This window comes from Acanthopagrus latus, chromosome 10 (assembly GCF_904848185.1).
Source record: "Acanthopagrus latus isolate v.2019 chromosome 10, fAcaLat1.1, whole genome shotgun sequence".
In the NCBI taxonomy this organism is placed as follows: Eukaryota; Metazoa; Chordata; class Actinopteri; order Spariformes; family Sparidae; genus Acanthopagrus; species Acanthopagrus latus.
In genome coordinates, this window is record NC_051048.1 from 4,059,403 (window position 1) to 4,079,676 (window position 20,274).

The following is a 20,274-nucleotide window of genomic DNA, read 5'->3' on the forward strand; positions in this document are numbered from 1 at the left end:
CCTCTGAGAGTTCATGAAATCCTTTGAGGAGATTTTTCACTTTCATCATTTTCTCAACGCACAGAATGTGTTTCTTCACTGCAGAAAGAAAAACACAATTCTTTAAACACATTATCTTCCTCCTCCATCAGGTCTTCATCACTGTCTGTGTGAAACAGCGTGTTTCAACATGCAGCTTCCTGGTGGGAGAAACTATCTTCCCGTGCCTCGACAGTTCCGTCAACAACACATCATCACTGATGAACGGCGGGATGTTAGATATGATCATTAACAACAGTGCCGGTCTCGATCACTTTGTTTACTTTTCAGTATCATCCACAAACCCGCCAGACTCATATCTGAATGACTGTAAACATTTGGGTTTGTTTTTTTTATCAATGATTCACATGCAACGAAAGGCCCAGTTCAGAACGTCACACGTGAAGAGGTTTATGCGGTTTTATCAACAGTTTCCTTTTAACAATCGTCTGCAGAGTTGAAGGACGGGTTTTGCTAGTTTGCTTTCCATCATCGCCCAACAGTGAGAGTGACCTCTCCAAGGATTAACAACGTTCTTATCACCATATTTGCATGTGAAGTATCATATTCAAAACATAAAGCACAGCTGGAGCTGTAACCCTCGGCAAACCTCACAGCAGTGCGACTGTAGCGCTGAGTTTTCTCTGCTGTCCTCTTGTTGGTCAGCAGCAGACATACAGATGAGGATTTCAGCTGGAGGCCCAGAAGAGGCAGCAGCAACTGATAGCCAGTCATAATTACACCTGATGTGTTGTGGGATGACATGACATGTTTGGAATGAAGAGAATTATGGGCTAAAGATGGGAAATAAAGATGAACTGATGAGGTTCTTCCATGACGTTTTATCATCAGGTCCAACTTGGGTCTTAGGTAAATATGCCACATGCCCACATCTCCTTTCAACATCGCACACAGAAGCAGATGATGGGTGTGTCGGTCTGATTCATACAACAGAAAAAACAGGTTGTCCCAGCCTGCAGGAGGTGTTGTCATATTTATTAATCCAAAGATGTTGCAGTGCAGCATTCCACATTTAATCCTGAACGTTACTGACGATGATCCTATAAAAAGGCCAAAACAAACATGTTTTCCAGAGGAATTAAGGAGCAGTAAATTGTTTTCACTGCAACGGAGCTGTGGGCCTCAATGTCAAGTCTATTGTGTGTCACACACACACACACACACACCTGTGAGCTTCAGCGGGTGAACACACTGACATTTTTCACATTGTTTTGTTTTTCCTGTCACTAGTGACACCTGACACAATGCTACAGGTGTAAATAATGTCAGAGGCTTCAGCAGACTCGCGCCTGCAGCTACTTGTATTCACAGGCTGATTGTTACAGAAGCGCTCCTCCTCTCAGCTTTCACTTCTGAAGGCTGGCGGATTGTAAAATCTGCCGTCCTGCGGGTAAACCACACCATGAACAGCATGAAACAGGTGGTGTTCTCTTCCAGCGGCTTGTGTCTGCGTGGGAGGATCGCTGTGGTTAACTAATAGAAATGAACACCAGCAGTGTTGTAAAGACACGTTCCCTGATGCAGACGCATGAGCCACCACACACAGTCATCACCTGAAATGAATTACAGAGCTGGCAGAAGTTCACACTCACGTCTGTCCAGACTCACATATGAAACAGGAGGAATCTAATTAAACTTATTCGGTTTGTTCACCCTTGTTTGGTTTATTTAGTGTGACTGACAGATGTTAACAGAGGTGATTGTGATGATTCTTTAAGGCAGAATGATGCACTTTTTAAAAATTTTTTTAAGAAAACATATTTTTATTGAGCAACACTGGAAGACAAAAATTCAGAAGAACAATGCTCATGTTTTGTTTTGGTCAGAACCCCAAACACCTTGATCCACATCAGACACAGAGGCAGGAAAGATAATTACCACACTGGCAGGTTTTGGAGTTATTATTACATCATAATCTTTTTGTGAACATCAATCATTATTAAACGTCAATTATTCTGGGCCAAAAGTTCATCATTCCTGGGGAAACACCAAACTGCAGTCAGTATTTGATGGATTTAAGTGGTGGCTGTTGATTCCATTTGGTTTTCTGTTGATTGAATCAAATTCTGGACTTGAGGACCCCCGTTGGTTTGAGGCCCAGCAGGATTCCCATTGGTCAGAAGTCCCACGTTCAGTTCTCCACCATCAGGTCCAGGTGACACATTTGGTCTGCGGAACTTCAGCCACCAAACTAAGAACCAGCAAAGAAGAGCCCAGGGTCCAGACGTCACAGCTGCTGTGATGATGACAATGATCCAAGTCTTCATCCCTCCTCCAGAGGTTCCCTGATCAGCCACAGAGAGGAAACAAACACAACATCACATTCAGAGCTGGTGGGACACCATGACACTGACATGGAGCATGTTTTGTACTACATGTGCTCTCTGATCAGCTGCAGAAGCTTCAGTGTTGCAGCTTTATTCTCTTTATAATAAAGGAGGCTTACAGGTGTGGCGGTGGTCTGATCCGGGTCTTGATCCAGGACCTTGACCCTCCAGGCAGAGAGACCTCTTCTCTTCCCATCGTTTCCCTCCACATATGCAAAGTAATCCCCCTGGTCCTCCGGCTTCACCCGCTGCAGGGTCGGAGTCAGGTCTCCGCGTCTCCTCCAATCAGAGGGCAGAGAGAATCTCTCCTCAGAGCCGGTCCCATCTGTGATGGTCCCGGAGGACAGGTCCAGCTCACACACTGTCTCCCTGTTTCTGTCCAGCCTGAACATCCCCTGCGCTCCTGAGGTGACGTAGAAGAAGGAGAAGCTGACAGCTCCACCTGCGCTCACTGACACTTCAGAGGCTCTGACAACGTCCAGCTGGGTCGGTGCCTCCTCACAGCTCAACTCGAACAGCCCGTTGTCGTTGAAGTTTATGTTCCTCAAGACCACCGACGCGTTCAGGTCGATCCTGTCCTCGTAGTACTGACTCGGGATCCAAACACCGTCCCATCGAGCCACCAGGACATTACGGGAAGAGTCCAGTGGGTGCCACAGCTGGGCTCCCTTTTTCTGGCAGCTTGCAGTTTTTGGAAATTCAAAAGTGTCTCCTAGAATGACGAAGATACCTGAAATACCTGAGATCAGGCTGAACAGAGAGAAGAGAAGGAGAGAAGCCATTTCTGTCGTCTGTGGAAGAAGCAGCAGCTCTGATGACTGACTGAGCTCCGTCTGTGGGAGCTTTTATAAGCAGACGAGGGAAGCAGATAAATGTCAGCGTGTTCTGTGGTTTGTCACAAGGAACTAAAAGAAAGAAAGAAAGGTGAGTGATGACCTCGACACATCTCACTGCTGTGACTCTTCACTTTCAGCTCGAGCACAATCACACAAGAGGAAACCAGAAGGTAACTGGTTTCCTCATGTGTGACGATGTTGCTGAACCCACACACACACTGCTGACACACTGCTGCACGCTCGGCTGCAGGCTTGTGCTGAGAGAAAAATCCCTGCTGTGTGTGTTGGTGTTCGAACCTCACAGCTACCTTCACTGAGCTGCTGCACCCCGACACACCGTCACAGCAATCCTCTCAAAAACAGGACTGTGTGATTACTTTGTGGGTTTTTCTTTAAGCCTGCAGTCACATTTTCATTAAAGTCAACCAGACAACAAAAGAGACAAGAAGAGCGCTCTGTTGATCAGGCTAAATATAGCAAACAAGGGGACGTCTACAGTTGAGATACCTCAAAGCATCATAACTGTCGTTACCGGTTTGTTGCAGAATGACCCAGCTTTTTTTTTTTTTTTTATGGATTTTTTATTGAGCATCAACACCAGAAGTTATAAAAACAGAAAAACAGAGTCAGGACAGCACAATGTCATGGAAATATGGAGAATTCTGAATAAGATGTGCCTTTTTTAAAGTTAAAGATATATCATTAAAAATGTCAAGATACATCAAAACAACGCCACAGGAATCAGAGACGTGTTGAATATTCTGGGCCAAAACTTTATCATTTCTGGGCATGGCATCAAACTGCAGTCAGTAATTGAGGGATTTAAGTGGTGGCTGCTGATTCCATTTGTTTTTCTGTTGATTGAATCCAATTCCGGACTTGAGGACCCCCTGTGGTTCGAGGCCCAGCAGGACTCCCATTGGTCAGAAGTCCCAGTGACTGTCATGTGATCTCAGAGGATGTGGTTGTGTGTGTGGTGTAATTCTCCACCAACCACACTGGTTAGAGGGTGACTACTCCTGGAGGTCTTTTAGCATTTGAGTTTATAGAGAGGAAAAAAAGAGAAGAAAAATGTGTGATTCATGGCACAATTCCACCGGGATCAATCAAATATTTCTCTTTCTAACTACCAGACAAAAACAATATACATTTTGTTTCGGAAACAGAGCACAGAAAAACACATTTTGGTAAAATAAAGACTTATTTACAGCAGTGCATTTAAAAGCAGATGATGAGAAATCACATGAGAGGAGACCTTCATCTCCTCAAGACGTCTTCAGCATCTGGAATTGTCAGAAACGCAGTGTGGGATCAGTTCTTAGAGATTCCTTGAGGGTGGAGAGGGAGGCGGAGTCTCTGATGACCAGCCAAGTGTTAACACCGCCTATGAAAACATGTAGCAGTCTGAATCTATCCATGAAGCCTTGAAGTCCCCACATCCTCTTCAGAACCAGCAGGGTTCACGTCCACGTCTGTGGAGGGTCGTTCAGCACCGGGTCCAGAGGAACCATGTGGTCCACGACTCACTGTGAACTCCCCCACAGACCTGTATCTGCCCTATAGACACATGTGGTCAGGCAAGACTGAGCTCTGTTCATGGCATGTGAAGTTGGAGACTCTCCTTAAACCGTGCTGTGATTGGTTCCCTCGACAGTATGACATGGCAGCCACATCAGGTACACACACACACATCAGGTACACACACACACACACACACACACACATCAGGTACACACACACACACACACACATCAGGTACACACACACATCAGGTACACACACACTTGCCCGGTGTCTATCTAGTCAGGCTTCAGCCAGAAACACAACTCAACATGCAGCAACAACAACAAATATCTAACAAACCAGCACCCGTATCACCCACACACACTCTTATCAGACATCAGAGCCATCAGAACAGTCTTCCCTCCTCTCACACACAGTCGTCCCTCCTCTCACACACAGTCGTCCCCTCCTCTGGCTGTCAGTTTATATCAACTGGTTCACCCAATAACACGGTGAGCTTACATGTAATACCACGCCCACGAGTTTGCATTCTGTGATATAAACTGACAGCCAGTGGAAGTGGATGATAACAGAGTCTGCTGGTGGTTGTAGGCTGTGTTGAACAGGAGAGTTTGTAGGGAGGCAGCAGAGACACAGATGCTGGCCTGAGGCCGAGGACCACCACAAGACATTCATCTATCCATGAAGCCTTGAAGGCCCCACATCCTCTTCAGAACCAGCAGGGTTCTGCTCCTTTACAAGACTCATCTCCACGTCTGTGGAGGGTCCTTCAGCACCGGGTCCAGAGGAACCACGTGGTCCACTTGGTCTGCAGGATTTCATCCACCAACACAAACCGAAGCCTGCCAGACCAGCAGTCACAAACATGGACAGTCAGTCAGTCAGAGCTGGTGGTGGTGAAGTGTCAGTGAGCGCAGGTGGAGCTGTCAGCTTCTCCTTCTACATCACCTCAGGAGCGCAGGGGATGTTCAGGCTGGACAGAAACAGGGAGACAGTGTGTGAGCTGGACCTGTCCTCCGGGACCATCACAGATGGGACCGGCTCTGAGGAGAGATTCTCTCTGCCCTCTGATTGGAGGAGACGCGGAGACCTGACTCCGACCCTGCAGCGGGTGAAGCCGGAGGACCAGGGGGATTACTTTGCATATGTGGAGGGAAACGATGGGAAGAGAAGAGGTCTCTCTGCCTGGAGGATCAAGGTCCTGGATCAAGACCCGGATCAGACCACCGCCACACCTGTAAGCCTCCTTTATTATAAAGAGAATAAAGCTGCAACACTGAAGCTTCTGCAGCTGATCAGAGAGCACACGTAGTACAAAACATGCTCCATGTCAAACACTGACAGCCAAATGATATATATTATATATGTTTGTTTCCATGACGGCACTGTCTCCATGATCAACACTGGACATGTTGTTTGATATCTACTTGATATAAAGTGTCTTATATAAATGTGATGACACATCATGTGTAGTTGAGCTGTGCGTCTTCAGTATTCAGGCTGTTACAGACACATCACATCACGTCCGTCTGGATCTGATTCCTCTGTTTGTTCTCCTGTGCAGCAAACGCAGCGACCAGCTGGAGAACAGAAGGGAACCTGCAGTGGGACCGTCAGCGCTGTAGCGGTGTCCATGTTTGTGGCTGCTGGTCTGGCAGGCTTCGGTTTGTGCTGGTGGGTAAAATCCTGCAGACCAAGTGGACCACGTGGTTCCTCTGGACCCGGTGCTGAAGGACCCTCCACAGATGTGGAGATGGGTCTTGTAAAGGAGCAGAACCCTGCTGGTTCTGAAGAGGATGTGGGGCCTTCAAGGCTTCATGGCTAGATGAATGTCTTGTGGTGGTCCTCGGCCTCAGGCCAGCATCTGTGTCTCTGCTGCCTCCCTACAAACTCTCCTGTTCAACACAGCCTACAACCACCAGCAGACTCTGTTCTCCTCCACCTCTCTGCTCTGTTCATCTTCATCTTTGTGTCTCAGAAAAGCTCTTTGTAGGTCAGATGTCTCATCTCATGTGATTTCTCCTCGTCTCCTCTTGAACGCACTGCTGTCAATAAAACTCTGTTTTAAACAAATATTGTTTCCATTCATTGCAGCGTCCTCCATCAGAGTCTGAATGTTTATATGAGTTACTGTGAGTCTCCTTGGACAAACACACAGCGTCACATCACACTTTTCACTCTAACCAGTTTTTGGTTTTCCACCACATCAGCCTCTGGGCATCACACTGCTCTCTATCTTAATGTACAACAGATTCATCTGGCTGTTCTCTGGTGAATAAAAACTCAAGAGAGAAGAAACTTTCCCCGAGCTTAAGCGCTTCACGGGCCGGCCTCTCGCTTCCGCTCTCCCCGGGACTTCGCGTTTCCCGAGCCCGTCTCTCGCACCTGGTTTTCCGGTACTTCGCACTTCCCGACCCGGTCTCTCGCTGCCGCTCTCCCGGAGCTTTAGCACTTCCCGAGCCTCTCCTTTTTCCCACAGTATTTCCAGCAGTATTTCGGCTGCTTTTCCGGCCCCGACTCTCTCCTTCTTTCCCCTCCTCCGGCCGGCTGCACCCGCTCTCCCCGGGACTTCTCTTGCTCTTCAGTTCCCCAGCCATCTGTAAACAGTCTTAAACAGCGCGGTGAGCTCTCATAGACACATTTGTTCCGTTGAGAATAAAACACATCATGTGAATATTGAATAAGAATAAAACAAAGATGATCCACAGAGGTTGAGTCTGTTCTCTCTCAGAACTTCTTAATGTAAAGTGAACCTAGTCCTGGGCGTGTGTTTATGCAAATATCTCCCAACTATTTTTGGACTGCACTCTCTCTCTCTCTCTCTCTCTCTCTCTCTGTGTGTGTGTGTGTGTGTGTGTGTGTGTGTGTGTGTGTGTGTGTGTGTGTGTGTGTGTGTGTGTGTGTGTGTGTGTGTGTGTGTGTGTGTGTGTGTAGGTAAGGAGGTAAAGGTGTGGGTGGGTAAAAATCCTGCAGACCAAGTGGACCACGTGGTTCCTCTGGACCCGGTGCTGAAGGACCCTCCACAGACGTGGAGATGAGTCTTGTAAAGGAGCAGAACCCTGCTGGTTCTGAAGAGGATGTGGGGCCTTCAAGGCTTCATGGATAGATTACATCACATTTCCTACAATTCCAGATGTTGCTTGAAGAGATGAACGTCTTGTATCATGTGATTTCTCATCGTCTGCTCTTAAATGCACTGCTGTAAATAAATCTCTATTTTATCTAGATTTGTTTTTGTGTGTTCTGTTTCCGAAATGAAATGTATGTTGTGTTTGTGTGGTGGTGAACAGAGAGAGACATAATTGATTGATCCCGGTGGAAGTGTGTCACAAATCACACATAAAAGACATGTGTGATTAAAAAGACTTACAGCAGTAGTTACCCTCTAACCAAGACACCACAGCACACACACACACACACACACACACACACACACACACACACACACACACACACAGTGCAGTCCAAAAAGAGTTGGGAGATATTTGCATAAGACTTCCTGTCCTGCACAACACAGGGTAGCACCACTCTGTCCTGGACCTGCCAGTGAACCACATCCGTCAGAGAGGACCTGCAGAGTGGGTCTGTCTGTGGATGTGTGGAGTAACTTTCTCATTCAGCTCAAGACTTTTTCTGATAGTTGAAGACTTTCCTTAAAGAAAAACTTCGGCTGTTTTTACCTCATATCCCTGTTGATCGAGGTAAGCGAGTGCTGTCAGTCGCAAATATTGACCAGATATCAGGACGGCAGCTTAAGTGATCCTATGGGGGCAGACATAACCAAAAGTGAAACTTAAGGATGTCTGCCCCCATAGGTTCACGACGATTAAAACAGTGCGCTGGTTCTGCAGTTTAAATAAGCCAGCTATTTAGTTACAGTGAGACCGGCTCGGGACGCTCAAAGTCCCGTGGAGAGCGGCAGCGAGAGACCGGCTCGGGACCCCCAAAAGTCCCGGGGAGAGCGGCAGCGAGAGACCGGCTCGGGACGCTCAAAGTCCCGTGGGGATCGGCAGCGAGAGACCGGCTCGGGACGCTCAAAGTCCCGTGGAGAGCGGCAGCGAGAGACCGGCTCGGGACGCTCAAAGTCCCGTGGAGAGCGGCAGCGAGAGACCGGCTCGGGACGCTCAAAGTCCCGTGGGGATCGGCAGCTAGAGACCGGCTCGTGAAGCGCTGAAGCTCGGGGAAAGTGGGTGCGAGAGACCGGCTCAGGACGCTCAAAGTCCCGTGGAGATCGGCAGCGAGAGACCGGCTCGGGACGCTCAAAAGTCCCGGGGAGAGCGGCAGCGAGAGACCGGCTCGGGACGCTCAAAGTCCCGTGGAGAGCGGCAGCGAGAGACCGGCTCGGGACGCTCAAAGTCCCGTGGAGAGCGGCAGCGAGAGACCGGCTCGGGACGCTCAAAGTCCCGTGGGGATCGGCAGCTAGAGACCGGCTCGTGAAGCGCTGAAGCTCGGGGAAAGTGGGTGCGAGAGACCGGCTCAGGACGCTCAAAGTCCCGTGGAGATCGGCAGCGAGAGACCGGCTCGGGACGCTCAAAAGTCCCGGGGAGAGCGGCAGCGAGAGACCGGCTCGGGACGCTCAAAGTCCCGTGGGGATCGGCAGCGAGAGACCGGCTCGGGACGCTCAAAGTCCCGTGGAGAGCGGCAGCGAGAGACCGGCTCGGGACGCTCAAAGTCCCGGGGAGAGCGGCAGCGAGAGACCGGCTCGGGACGCTCAAAGTCCCGTGGGGATCGGCAGCTTGAGACCGGCTCGTGAAGCGCTGAAGCTCGGGGAAAGTGGGTGCGAGAGACCGGCTCGGGACGCTCAAAGTCCCGTGGAGAGCGGCAGCGAGAGACCGGCTCGGGACGCTCAAAGTCCCGTGGAGAGCGGCAGCGAGAGACCGGCTCGGGGAGCGCGAAGACCCGTGGAGAGCTGGTGCAGCCGGCCGGAGGAAGGGAAAGAAGGAGAGAGTCGGGGCCGAAAAAGCAGCCGGAGGAGGTGCGAGAGACCGGCTCGGGACCCCCAAAGTCCCGGGGAGAGCGGCAGCGAGAGACCGGCCCGTGAAGCGCTGAAGCTCGGGGAGAGCGGTAGCGAGAGACCGGCTCCTGAAGCGCGAAGTCCCGGGAAACCAGGTGCGAGAGACCGGCTCGGGACACCCAAAGTCCCGGGGAGAGCGGCAGCGAGAGACCGGCCCGTGAAGCGCTGAAGCTCGGGGAGAGCGGTAGCGAGAGACCGGCTCCTGAAGCGCGAAGTCCCGGGAAACCAGGTGCGAGAGACCGGCTCGGGACACCCAAAGTCCCGGGGAGAGCGGCAGCGAGAGACCGGCTCGGGACCCCCAAAGTCCCGGGGAGAGCGGAAGCGAGAGACCGGCCCGTGAAGCGCTGAAGCTCGTGGAAAGTGGGTGAAACCGGCCGGAAGAAAGGAAAGAAGGAGAGAGTCGGGGCCGGAAAAGCAGCCGGAGGAGGTGCGAGAGACCGGCTCGGGACCCCCAAAGTCCCGGGGAGAGCGGCAGCGAGAGACCGGCTCGGGACGCTCAAAGTCCCGTGGAGAGCGGCAGCGAGAGACCGGCTCGGGATGCTCAAAGTCCCGTGGAGAGCGGCAGCTTGAGACCGGCTCGTGAAGCGCTGAAGCTCGGGGAAAGTGGGTGCGAGAGACCGGCTCAGGACGCTCAAAGTCCCGTGGAGATCGGCAGCGAGAGACCGGCTCGGGACGCTCAAAGTCCCGTGGAGAGCGGCAGCGAGAGACCGGCTCGGGACCCCCAAAAGTCCCGGGGAGAGCGGCAGCGAGAGACCGGCTCGGAACGCTCAAAGTCCCGTGGGGATCGGCAGCGAGAGACCGGCTCGGGACGCTCAAAGTCCCGTGGAGAGCGGCAGCGAGAGACCGGCTCGGGACGCTCAAAGTCCCGTGGAGATCGGCAGCGAGAGACCGGCTCGTGAAGCGCTGAAGCTCGGGGAGAGCGGCAGCGAGAGACCGGCCCGTGAAGCGCTGAAGCTCGTGGAAAGTGGGTGAAACCGGCCGGAAGAAAGGAAAGAAGGAGAGAGTCGGGGCCGGAAAAGCAGCCGGAGGAGGTGCGAGAGACCGGCTCGGGACCCCCAAAGTCCCGGGGAGAGCGGCAGCGAGAGACCGGCCCGTGAAGCGCTGAAGCTCGGGGAGAGCGGTAGCGAGAGACCGGCTCCTGAAGCGCGAAGTCCCGGGAAACCAGGTGCGAGAGACCGGCTCGGGACACCCAAAGTCCCGGGGAGAGCGGCAGCGAGAGAACGGCTCGGTACCCCCAAAGTCCCGTGGAGAGCTGGTGCAGCCGAACGGAAGAAAGGAAAGAAGGAGAGAGTCGGGGCCGGAAAAGCAGCCGGAGGAGGTGCGAGAGATCGGCTCGGGACCCCCAAAGTCCCGTGGGGATCAGCAGCTAGAGACCGGCTCGTGAAGCGCTGAAGCTCGGGGAAAGTGGGTGCGAGAGACCGGCTCAGGACGCTCAAAGTCCCGTGGAGAGCGGCAGCGAGAGACCGGCTCGGTACCCCCAAAGTCCCGTAGAGAGCTGGTGCAGCCGAACGGAGGAAGGGAAAGAAGGAGAGGCTCGGGGGGAGCGGAAGCGAAATCTCGGCTCGGGTAACGTAATGCGTAGGTGGGCGTGTCTTCCCTTGTCTGCTTATAAAAGCTCCCACAGACGGAGCTCAGTCACTCATCAGACCTGCTGCTTCTTCCACAGACGACAGAAATGGCTTCTCTCCTTCTCTTCTCTCTGTTCAGCCTGATCTCAGGTGTTTCAGGTGTCTTCGTCATTCTAGGAGACACTTTTGAATTTCCAAAAACTGCAAGCTGCCAGAAAAAGGGAGCCCAGCTGTGGCACCCACTGGACTCTTCCCGTAATATCCTGGTGGCTCGATGGGACGGTGTTTGGATCCCGAGTCAGTACTACGAGGACAGGATCGACCTGAACGCGTCGGTGGTCTTGAGGAACATAAACTTCAACGACAACGGGCTGTTCGAGTTGAGCTGTGAGGAGGCACCGACCCAGCTGGACGTTGTCAGAGCCTCTGAAGTGTCAGTGAGCGCAGGTGGAGCTGTCAGCTTCTCCTTCTTCTACGTCACCTCAGGAGCGCAGGGGATGTTCAGGCTGGACAGAAACAGGGAGACAGTGTGTGAGCTGGACCTGTCCTCCGGGACCATCACAGATGGGACCGGCTCTGAGGAGAGATTCTCTCTGCCCTCTGATTGGAGGAGACGCGGAGACCTGACTCCGACCCTGCAGCGGGTGAAGCCGGAGGACCAGGGGGATTACTTTGCATATGTGGAGGGAAACGATGGGAAGAGAAGAGGTCTCTCTGCCTGGAGGATCAAGGTCCTGGATCAAGACCCGGATCAGACCACCGCCACACCTGTAAGCCTCCTTTATTATAAAGAGAATAAAGCTGCAACACTGAAGCTTCTGCAGCTGATCAGAGAGCACACGTAGTACAAAACATGCTCCATGTCAACACTGACAGCCAAATGATATATATTATATATGTTTGTTTCCATGACGGCACTGTCTCCATGATAAACACTGGACATGTTGTTTGATATCTACTTGATATAAAGTGTCTTATATAAATGTGATGACACATCATGTGTAGTTGAGCTGTGCGTCTTCAGTATTCAGGCTGTTACAGACACATCACATCACGTCCGTCTGGATCTGATTCCTCTGTTTGTTCTCCTGTGCAGCAAACGCAGCGACCAGCTGGAGAACAGAAGGGAACCTGCAGTGGGACCGTCAGCGCTGTAGCGGTGTCCATGTTTGTGGCTGCTGGTCTGGCAGGCTTCGGTTTGTGCTGGTGGGTAAAATCCTGCAGACCAAGTGGACCACGTGGTTCCTCTGGACCCGGTGCTGAAGGACCCTCCACAGATGTGGAGATGGGTCTTGTAAAGGAGCAGAACCCTGCTGGTTCTGAAGAGGATGTGGGGCCTTCAAGGCTTCATGGATAGATTACATCACATTTCCTACAATTCCAGATGTTGCTTGAAGAGATGAACGTCTTGTATCATGTGATTTCTCATCGTCTGCTCTTAAATGCACTGCTGTAAATAAATCTCTATTTTATCTAGATTTGTTTTTGTGTGTTCTGTTTCTGAAATGAAATGTATGTTGTGTTTGTGTGGTGGTGAACAGAGAGAGACATAATTGATTGATCCCGGTGGAAGTGTGTCACAAATCACACATAAAAGACATGTGTGATTAAAAAGACTTACAGCAGTAGTTACCCTCTAACCAAGACACCACAGCACACACACACACACACACACACACACACACACACACACACACACACACACGCACGCACGCACGCACGCACGCACGCACACACACACACACACACACACACACACACACACACACACACACACCCAGTGCAGTCCAAAAAGAGTTGGGAGATATTTGCATAAGACTTCCTGTCCTGCACAACACAGGGTAGCACCACTCTGTCCTGGACCTGCCAGTGAACCACATCCGTCAGAGAGGACCTGCAGAGTGGGTCTGTCTGTGGATGTGTGGAGTAACTTTCTCATTCAGCTCAAGACTTTTTCTGATAGTTGAAGACTTTCCTTAAAGAAAAACTTCGGCTGTTTTTACCTCATATCCCTGTTGATCGAGGTAAGCGAGTGCTGTCAGTCGCAAATATTGACCAGATATCAGGACGGCAGCTTAAGTGATCCTATGGGGGCAGACATAACCAAAAGTGAAACTTAAGGATGTCTGCCCCCATAGGTTCACGACGATTAAAACAGTGCGCTGGTTCTGCAGTTTAAATAAGCCAGCTATTTAGTTACAGTGAGACCGGCTCGGGACACACAAAGTCCCGTGGGGATCGGCAGCTAGAGACCGGCTCGTGAAGCGCTGAAGCTCGGGGAAAGTGGGTGCGAGAGACCGGCTCAGGACGCTCAAAGTCCCGGGGAGAGCGGCAGCTAGAGACCGGCTCGGGACGCTCAAAGTCCCGTGGGGATCGGCAGCTAGAGACCGGCTCGTGAAGCGCTGAAGCTCGGGGAAAGTGGGTGCGAGAGACCGGCTCAGGACGCTCAAAGTCCCGGGGAGAGCGGCAGCGAGAGACCGGCTCGGGACGCTCAAAGTCCTGGGGAGAGCGGCAGCGAGAGACCGGCTCGGGACGCTCAAAGTCCCGGGGAGAGCGGCAGCGAGAGACCGGCTCGGGACGCTCAAACTCCCGTGGAGATCGGCAGCGAGAGACCGGCTCGGGACGCTCAAAGTCCCGGGGAGAGCGGCAGCGAGAGACCGGCTCGGGACGCTCAAAGTCCCGTGGGGATCGGCAGCTAGAGACCGGCTCGTGAAGCGCTGAAGCTCGGGGAAAGTGGGTGCGAGAGACCGGCTCAGGACGCTCAAAGTCCCGGGGAGAGCGGCAGCGAGAGACCGGCTCGGGACGCTCAAAGTCCCGGGGAGAGCGGCAGCGAGAGACCGGCTCGGGACGCTCAAAGTCCCGTGGGGATAGGCAGCTAGAGACCGGCTCGTGAAGCGCTGAAGCTCGGGGAAAGTGGGTGCGAGAGACCGGCTCAGGACGCTCAAAGTCCCGTGGAGATCGGCAGCGAGAGACCGGCTCGGGACCCCCAAAAGTCCCGGGGAGAGCGGCAGCGAGAGACCGGCTCGGGACGCTCAAAGTCCCGTGGAGATCGGCAGCGAGAGACCGGCTCGGGACGCTCAAAGTCCCGTGGGGATCGGCAGCGAGAGACCGGCTCGGGACGCTCAAAGTCCCGTGGGGATCGGCAGCGAGAGACCGGCTCGGGACGCTCAAAGTCCCGTGGAGATCGGCAGCGAGAGACCGGCTCGGGACGCTCAAAGTCCCGTGGAGATCGGCAGCGAGAGACCGGCTCGGGACGCTCAAAGTCCCGGGGAGATCGGCAGCGAGAGACCGGCTCGGGACGCTCAAAGTCCCGTGGGGATCGGCAGCTAGAGACCGGCTCGTGAAGCGCTGAAGCTCGGGGAAAGTGGGTGCGAGAGACCGGCTCAGGACGCTCAAAGTCCCGTGGAGAGCGGCAGCGAGAGACCGGCTCGGGACCCCCAAAAGTCCCGGGGAGAGCGGCAGCGAGAGACCGGCTCGGAACGCTCAAAGTCCCGTGGGGATCGGCAGCGAGAGACCGGCTCGGGACGCTCAAAGTCCCGTGGAGAGCGGCAGCGAGAGACCGGCTCGGGACGCTCAAAGTCCCGTGGAGATCGGCAGCTAGAGACCGGCTCGTGAAGCGCTGAAGCTCGGGGAAAGTGGGTGCGAGAGACCGGCTCAGGACGCTCAAAGTCCCGTGGAGATCGGCAGCGAGAGACCGGCTCGGGACGCTCAAAGTCCCGTGGGGATCAGCAGCTAGAGACCGGCTCGTGAAGCGCTGAAGCTCGGGGAAAGTGGGTGCGAGAGACCGGCTCAGGACGCTCAAAGTCCCGTGGGGATCGGCAGCGAGAGACCGGCTCGGGACGCTCAAAGTCCCGTGGGGATCGGCAGCGAGAGACCGGCTCGGGACGCTCAAAGTCCCGTGGGGATCGGCAGCGAGAGACCGGCTCGGGACGCTCAAAGTCCCGTGGGGATCGGCAGCTAGAGACCGGCTCGTGAAGCGCTGAAGCTCGGGGAAAGTGGGTGCGAGAGACCGGCTCAGGACGCTCAAAGTCCCGTGGAGAGCGGCAGCGAGAGACCGGCTCGGGACCCCCAAAGTCCCGGGGAGAGCGGCAGCGAGTGACCGGCTCGGGGAGCGCGAAGACCCGTGGAGAGCTGGTGCAGCCGGCCGGAGGAAGGGAAAGAAGGAGAGAGTCGGGGCCGAAAAAGCAGCCGGAGGAGGTGCGAGAGACCGGCTCGGGACCCCCAAAGTCCCGTGGGGATCGGCAGCTAGAGACCGGCTCGTGAAGCGCTGAAGCTCGGGGAAAGTGGGTGCGAGAGACCGTCTCAGGACGCTCAAAGTCCCGTGGAGAGCGGCAGCGAGAGACCGGCTCGGTACCCCCAAAGTCCCGTAGAGAGCTGGTGCAGCCGAACGGAGGAAGGGAAAGAAGGAGAGGCTCGGGGGGAGCGGAAGCGAAATCTCGGCTCGGGTAACGTAATGCGTAGGTGGGCGTGTCTTCCCTTGTCTGCTTATAAAAGCTCCCACAGACGGAGCTCAGTCACTCATCAGACCTGCTGCTTCTTCCACAGACGACAGAAATGGCTTCTCTCCTTCTCTTCTCTCTGTTCAGCCTGATCTCAGGTATTTCAGGTATCTTCGTCATTCTAGGAGACACTTTTGAATTTCCAAAAACTGCAAGCTGCCAGAAAAAGGGAGCCCAGCTGTGGCACCCACTGGACTCTTCCCGTACTGTTCTGGTGGCTCGATGGGACGGTGTTTGGATCCCGAGTCAGTACTACGAGGACAGGATCGACCTGAACGCGTCGGTGGTCTTGAGGAACATAAACTTCAACGACAACGGGCTGTTCGAGTTGAGCTGTGAGGAGGCACCGACCCAGCTGGACGTTGTCAGAGCCTCTGAAGTGTCAGTGAGCGCAGGTGGAGCTGTCAGCTTCTCCTTCTTCTACGTCACCTCAGGAGCGCAGGGGATGTTCAGGCTGGACAGAAACAGGGAGACAGTGTGTGAGCTGGACCTGTCCTCCGGGACCATCACAGATGGGACCGGCTCTGAGGAGAGATTCTCTCTGCCCTCTGATTGGAGGAGACGCGGAGACCTGACTCCGACCCTGCAGCGGGTGAAGCCGGAGGACCAGGGGGATTACTTTGCATATGTGGAGGGAAACGATGGGAAGAGAAGAGGTCTCTCTGCCTGGAGGATCAAGGTCCTGGATCAAGACCCGGATCAGACCACCGCCACACCTGTAAGCCTCCTTTATTATAAAGAGAATAAAGCTGCAACACTGAAGCTTCTGCAGCTGATCAGAGAGCACACGTAGTACAAAACATGCTCCATGTCAAACACTGACAGCCAAATGATATATATTATATATGTTTGTTTCCATGACGGCACTGTCTCCATGATCAACACTGGACATGTTGTTTGATATCTACTTGATATAAAGTGTCTTATATAAATGTGATGACACATCATGTGTAGTTGAGCTGTGCGTCTTCAGTATTCAGGCTGTTACAGACACATCACATCACGTCCGTCTGGATCTGATTCCTCTGTTTGTTCTCCTGTGCAGCAAACGCAGCGACCAGCTGGAGAACAGAAGGGAACCTGCAGTGGGACCGTCAGCGCTGTAGCGGTGTCCATGTTTGTGGCTGCTGGTCTGGCAGGCTTCGGTTTGTGCTGGTGGGTAAAATCCTGCAGACCAAGTGGACCACGTGGTTCCTCTGGACCCGGTGCTGAAGGACCCTCCACAGATGTGGAGATGGGTCTTGTAAAGGAGCAGAACCCTGCTGGTTCTGAAGAGGATGTGGGGCCTTCAAGGCTTCATGGATAGATTACATCACATTTCCTACAATTCCAGATGTTGCTTGAAGAGATGAACGTCTTGTATCATGTGATTTCTCATCGTCTGCTCTTAAATGCACTGCTGTAAATAAATCTCTATTTTATCTAGATTTGTTTTTGTGTGTTCTGTTTCTGAAATGAAATGTATGTTGTGTTTGTGTGGTGGTGAACAGAGGGAGACATAATTGATTGATCCCGGTGGAAGTGTGTCACAAATCACACATAAAAGACATGTGTGATTAAAAAGACTTACAGCAGTAGTTACCCTCTAACCAAGACACCACAGCACACACACACACGCACGCACGCACGCACGCACGCACGCACACACACACACACACACACACACACCTGCAGGATCAGGTGAAGCTTTAAGTGGCCTGTTAATATGTTCAGTTAGCAAAGAGGAAAAAGAGATAAAGGTGAAGTGAAAGTTAGAGAAGTTTACTCTGCAGCTCCTCAGCAGATGAATGTCAGCGTGTTCTGTGGTTTGTCACAAGGAACTAAAAGAAAGAAAGAAAGAAAGGTGATGACCTCAATACATCTCACTTCTGTTCCAGCCTGTGGTGACTGCTGTGAGTCTTCACACTCTAATCACACAAGAGGAAACCAGAAGGTAACTGGTTTCCTCTTGTGTGATGATGTTGCTGAACCCACACACACACTGCTGACACACTGCTGCACGCTCGGCTGCAGGCTTGTGCTGAGAGAAAAATCCCTGCTGTGTGTGTTGGTGTTCGAACCTCACAGCTACCTTCACTGAGCTGCTGCACCCCGACACACCGTCACAGCAATCCTCTCAAAAACAGGACTGTGTGATTACTTTGTGGGTTTTTCTTTAAGCCTGCAGTCACATTTTCATTAAAGTCAACCAGACAACAAAAGAGACAAGAAGAGCGCTCTGTTGATCAGGCTAAATATAGCAAACAAGGGGACGTCTACAGTTGAGATACCTCAAAGCATCATAACTGTCGTTACCGGTTTGTTGCAGAATGACACAGTTTTTTGTTTTTGTTTTTTTTTTTTTAATGGATTTTTTATTGAGCATCAACACCAGAAGTTATAAAAACAGAAAAACAGAGTCAGGACAGCACAATGTCATGGAAATATGGAGAATTCTGAATAAAATGTGCCTTTTTTAAAGTTAAAGATATATCATTAAAAATGTCAAGATACATCAAAACAACGCCACAGGAATCAGAGACACACTGGCAGGTTTGGACTTATTATTACATCATAAACTTTTGGTCATGTGTCAAATATTCTGGGCCAAAACTTTATACTTTCTGGGCATGGCATCAAACTGCAGTCAGTATTTGATGGATTTAAGTGGTGGCTGTTGATTCCATTTGTTTTTTTTTTGTTGATTGAATCAAATTCTGGACTTTGACCACCCCGTTGGTTTGAGGCCCAGCAGGATTCCCATTGGTCAGAAGTCCCAGGTTCAGTTCTCCACCATCAGGTTCAGGTGACACATGTTGTCCACTTGGTCTGCGGAACTTCAGCCACCAAACTGAAAAGCAGCAAAGAGCCCAAAGCGCAGACGTCACAGCTGCTGTGATGCTGACAGTGATCCAAGTCTCCATCCCTCCTCCAGAGGTTCTCTGATCAGCCACAGAGAGGAAACAAACACAACATCACATTCAGAGCTGGTGGGACACCATGTTAAACATGGTGCAGGTCTCTGACAGAACACATGTGTTGGCATCATGTAATGAAACATCCTGTAGTGTTGGGGAGGGATTCAGTTTGTTCCCCACATTAGTTGATGATTTAGGCAGTAAGTAAAATGATGCTGAATTATCTCTGAGCTCTTCCTGTTACTATTGTCACCCTGGATGTGTGGACAGCTGTTACTGAAACACGTTGATACAGAGGGAAACTTAAAAATGTGATGATCCTAAAGCAAGTTCTGCAGTTCGACTGACAGATTTCCCTCATCTGTTCGTGACTGACTGCATGTCAGGTTTGACAGGCGAACTGTTAACATAACGGACCTGACACACCTACAACCCACGATGCCCCGCGGCTCACAACCTCACGCGCCCATCCTCTCTCTCTCTCTCTCTCTCTCTCTCTCTCTCTCTCTCTCTCTCTCTCTCTCTCTCTCTCTCTCTCTCTCTCTCAACCTCGCGGATAGGACACACGTTTTCATGGCAAAAGTCTCTGGAGCCGTGTGCGTAATTACGCGCGTCTCCCTGCAGAGAGTGAGCGGTCAGACTTACATTCAGAGGTGAGTCCAGGTGTGACCGATTGTCCGTCATCTCATCAGCAGGTCCCTGATCAGCAACAGAGAGGAAACAAACACAACATCACATTCAGAGCTGGTGGGACACCATGACACTGACATAGAGCGTGTTTTGTACTACGTGTGCTCTCTGATCAGCTGCAGAAGCTTCAGTGTTGCAGCTTTATTCTCTTTATAATAAAGGAGGCTTACAGGTGTGGCGGTGGTCTGATCCGGGTCTTGATCCAGGACCTTGACCCTCCAGGCAGAGAGACCTCTTCTCTTCCCATCGTTTCCCTCCACATATGCAAAGTAATCCCCCTGGTCCTCCGGCTTCACCCGCTGCAGGGTCGGAGTCAGGTCTCCGCGTCTCCTCCAATCAGAGGGCAGAGAGAATCTCTCCTCAGAGCCGGTCCCATCTGTGATGGTCCCGGAGGACAGGTCCAGCTCACACACTGTCTCCCTGTTTCTGTCCAGCCTGAACATCCCCTGCGCTCCTGAGGTGACGTAGAAGAAGGAGAAGCTGACAGCTCCACCTGCGCTCACTGACACTTCAGAGGCTCTGACAACGTCCAGCTGGGTCGGTGCCTCCTCACAGCTAAACTCGAACAGCCCGTTGTCGTTGAAGTTTATGTTCCTCAAGACCACCGACGCGTTCAGGTCGATCCTGTCCTCGTAGTACTGACTCGGGATCCAAACACCGTCCCATCGAGCCACCAGGACATTACGGGAAGAGTCCAGTGGGTGCCACAGCTGGGCTCCCTTTTTCTGGCAGCTTGCAGTTTTTGGAAATTCAAAAGTGTCTCCTAGAATGACGAAGACACCTGAAACACCTGAGATCAGGCTGAACAGAGAGAAGAGAAGGAGAGAAGCCATTTCTGTCGTCTGTGGAAGAAGCAGCAGGTCTGATGAGTGAATGACTG

The 20,274-nt window shown here is 52.3% G+C and overlaps 3 protein-coding genes across 5 annotated transcripts; 2 read left to right on the plus strand and 1 right to left on the minus strand.

Annotated features, from left to right (window-relative positions):
- Window positions 1-1,913: 1,913 nt before the first annotated feature.
- Window positions 1,914-20,274, minus strand: LOC119027011. 3 transcript variants are annotated; one of them, XM_037111798.1, is made up of 4 exons: window positions 19,565-20,274; window positions 19,350-19,403; window positions 18,688-18,728; window positions 1,914-2,283 (listed from the first exon to the last, which is right to left on the minus strand). In XM_037111798.1, exons 1-4 carry the CDS (start codon window positions 20,225-20,227, stop codon window positions 2,055-2,057), a joined length of 987 nt encoding a protein of 328 aa, XP_036967693.1. In that variant the 5' UTR covers window positions 20,228-20,274; the 3' UTR covers window positions 1,914-2,054. The 3 variants fall into 3 exon arrangements, with proteins under 3 accessions (XP_036967693.1, XP_036967695.1, XP_036967692.1); XM_037111797.1 differs by lacking the exon at window positions 1,914-2,283 and having other exon boundaries at window positions 18,162-18,728; XM_037111800.1 differs by lacking the exons at window positions 18,688-18,728; window positions 19,350-19,403; window positions 19,565-20,274 and adding an exon at window positions 2,486-3,204 and having other exon boundaries at window positions 1,927-2,324.
- On the plus strand, window positions 11,134-12,786 carry LOC119027019. Its single transcript, XM_037111815.1, has 2 exons — window positions 11,134-12,078; window positions 12,405-12,786. Exons 1-2 carry the CDS (start codon window positions 11,416-11,418, stop codon window positions 12,663-12,665), a joined length of 924 nt encoding a protein of 307 aa, XP_036967710.1. The 5' UTR covers window positions 11,134-11,415; the 3' UTR covers window positions 12,666-12,786.
- On the plus strand, window positions 15,764-17,234 carry LOC119027018. The gene is made up of 2 exons (XM_037111814.1): window positions 15,764-16,525; window positions 16,853-17,234. The coding sequence occupies exons 1-2, from the start codon at window positions 15,863-15,865 to the stop codon at window positions 17,111-17,113; spliced, it is 924 nt and encodes a 307-aa protein (XP_036967709.1). The 5' UTR covers window positions 15,764-15,862; the 3' UTR covers window positions 17,114-17,234.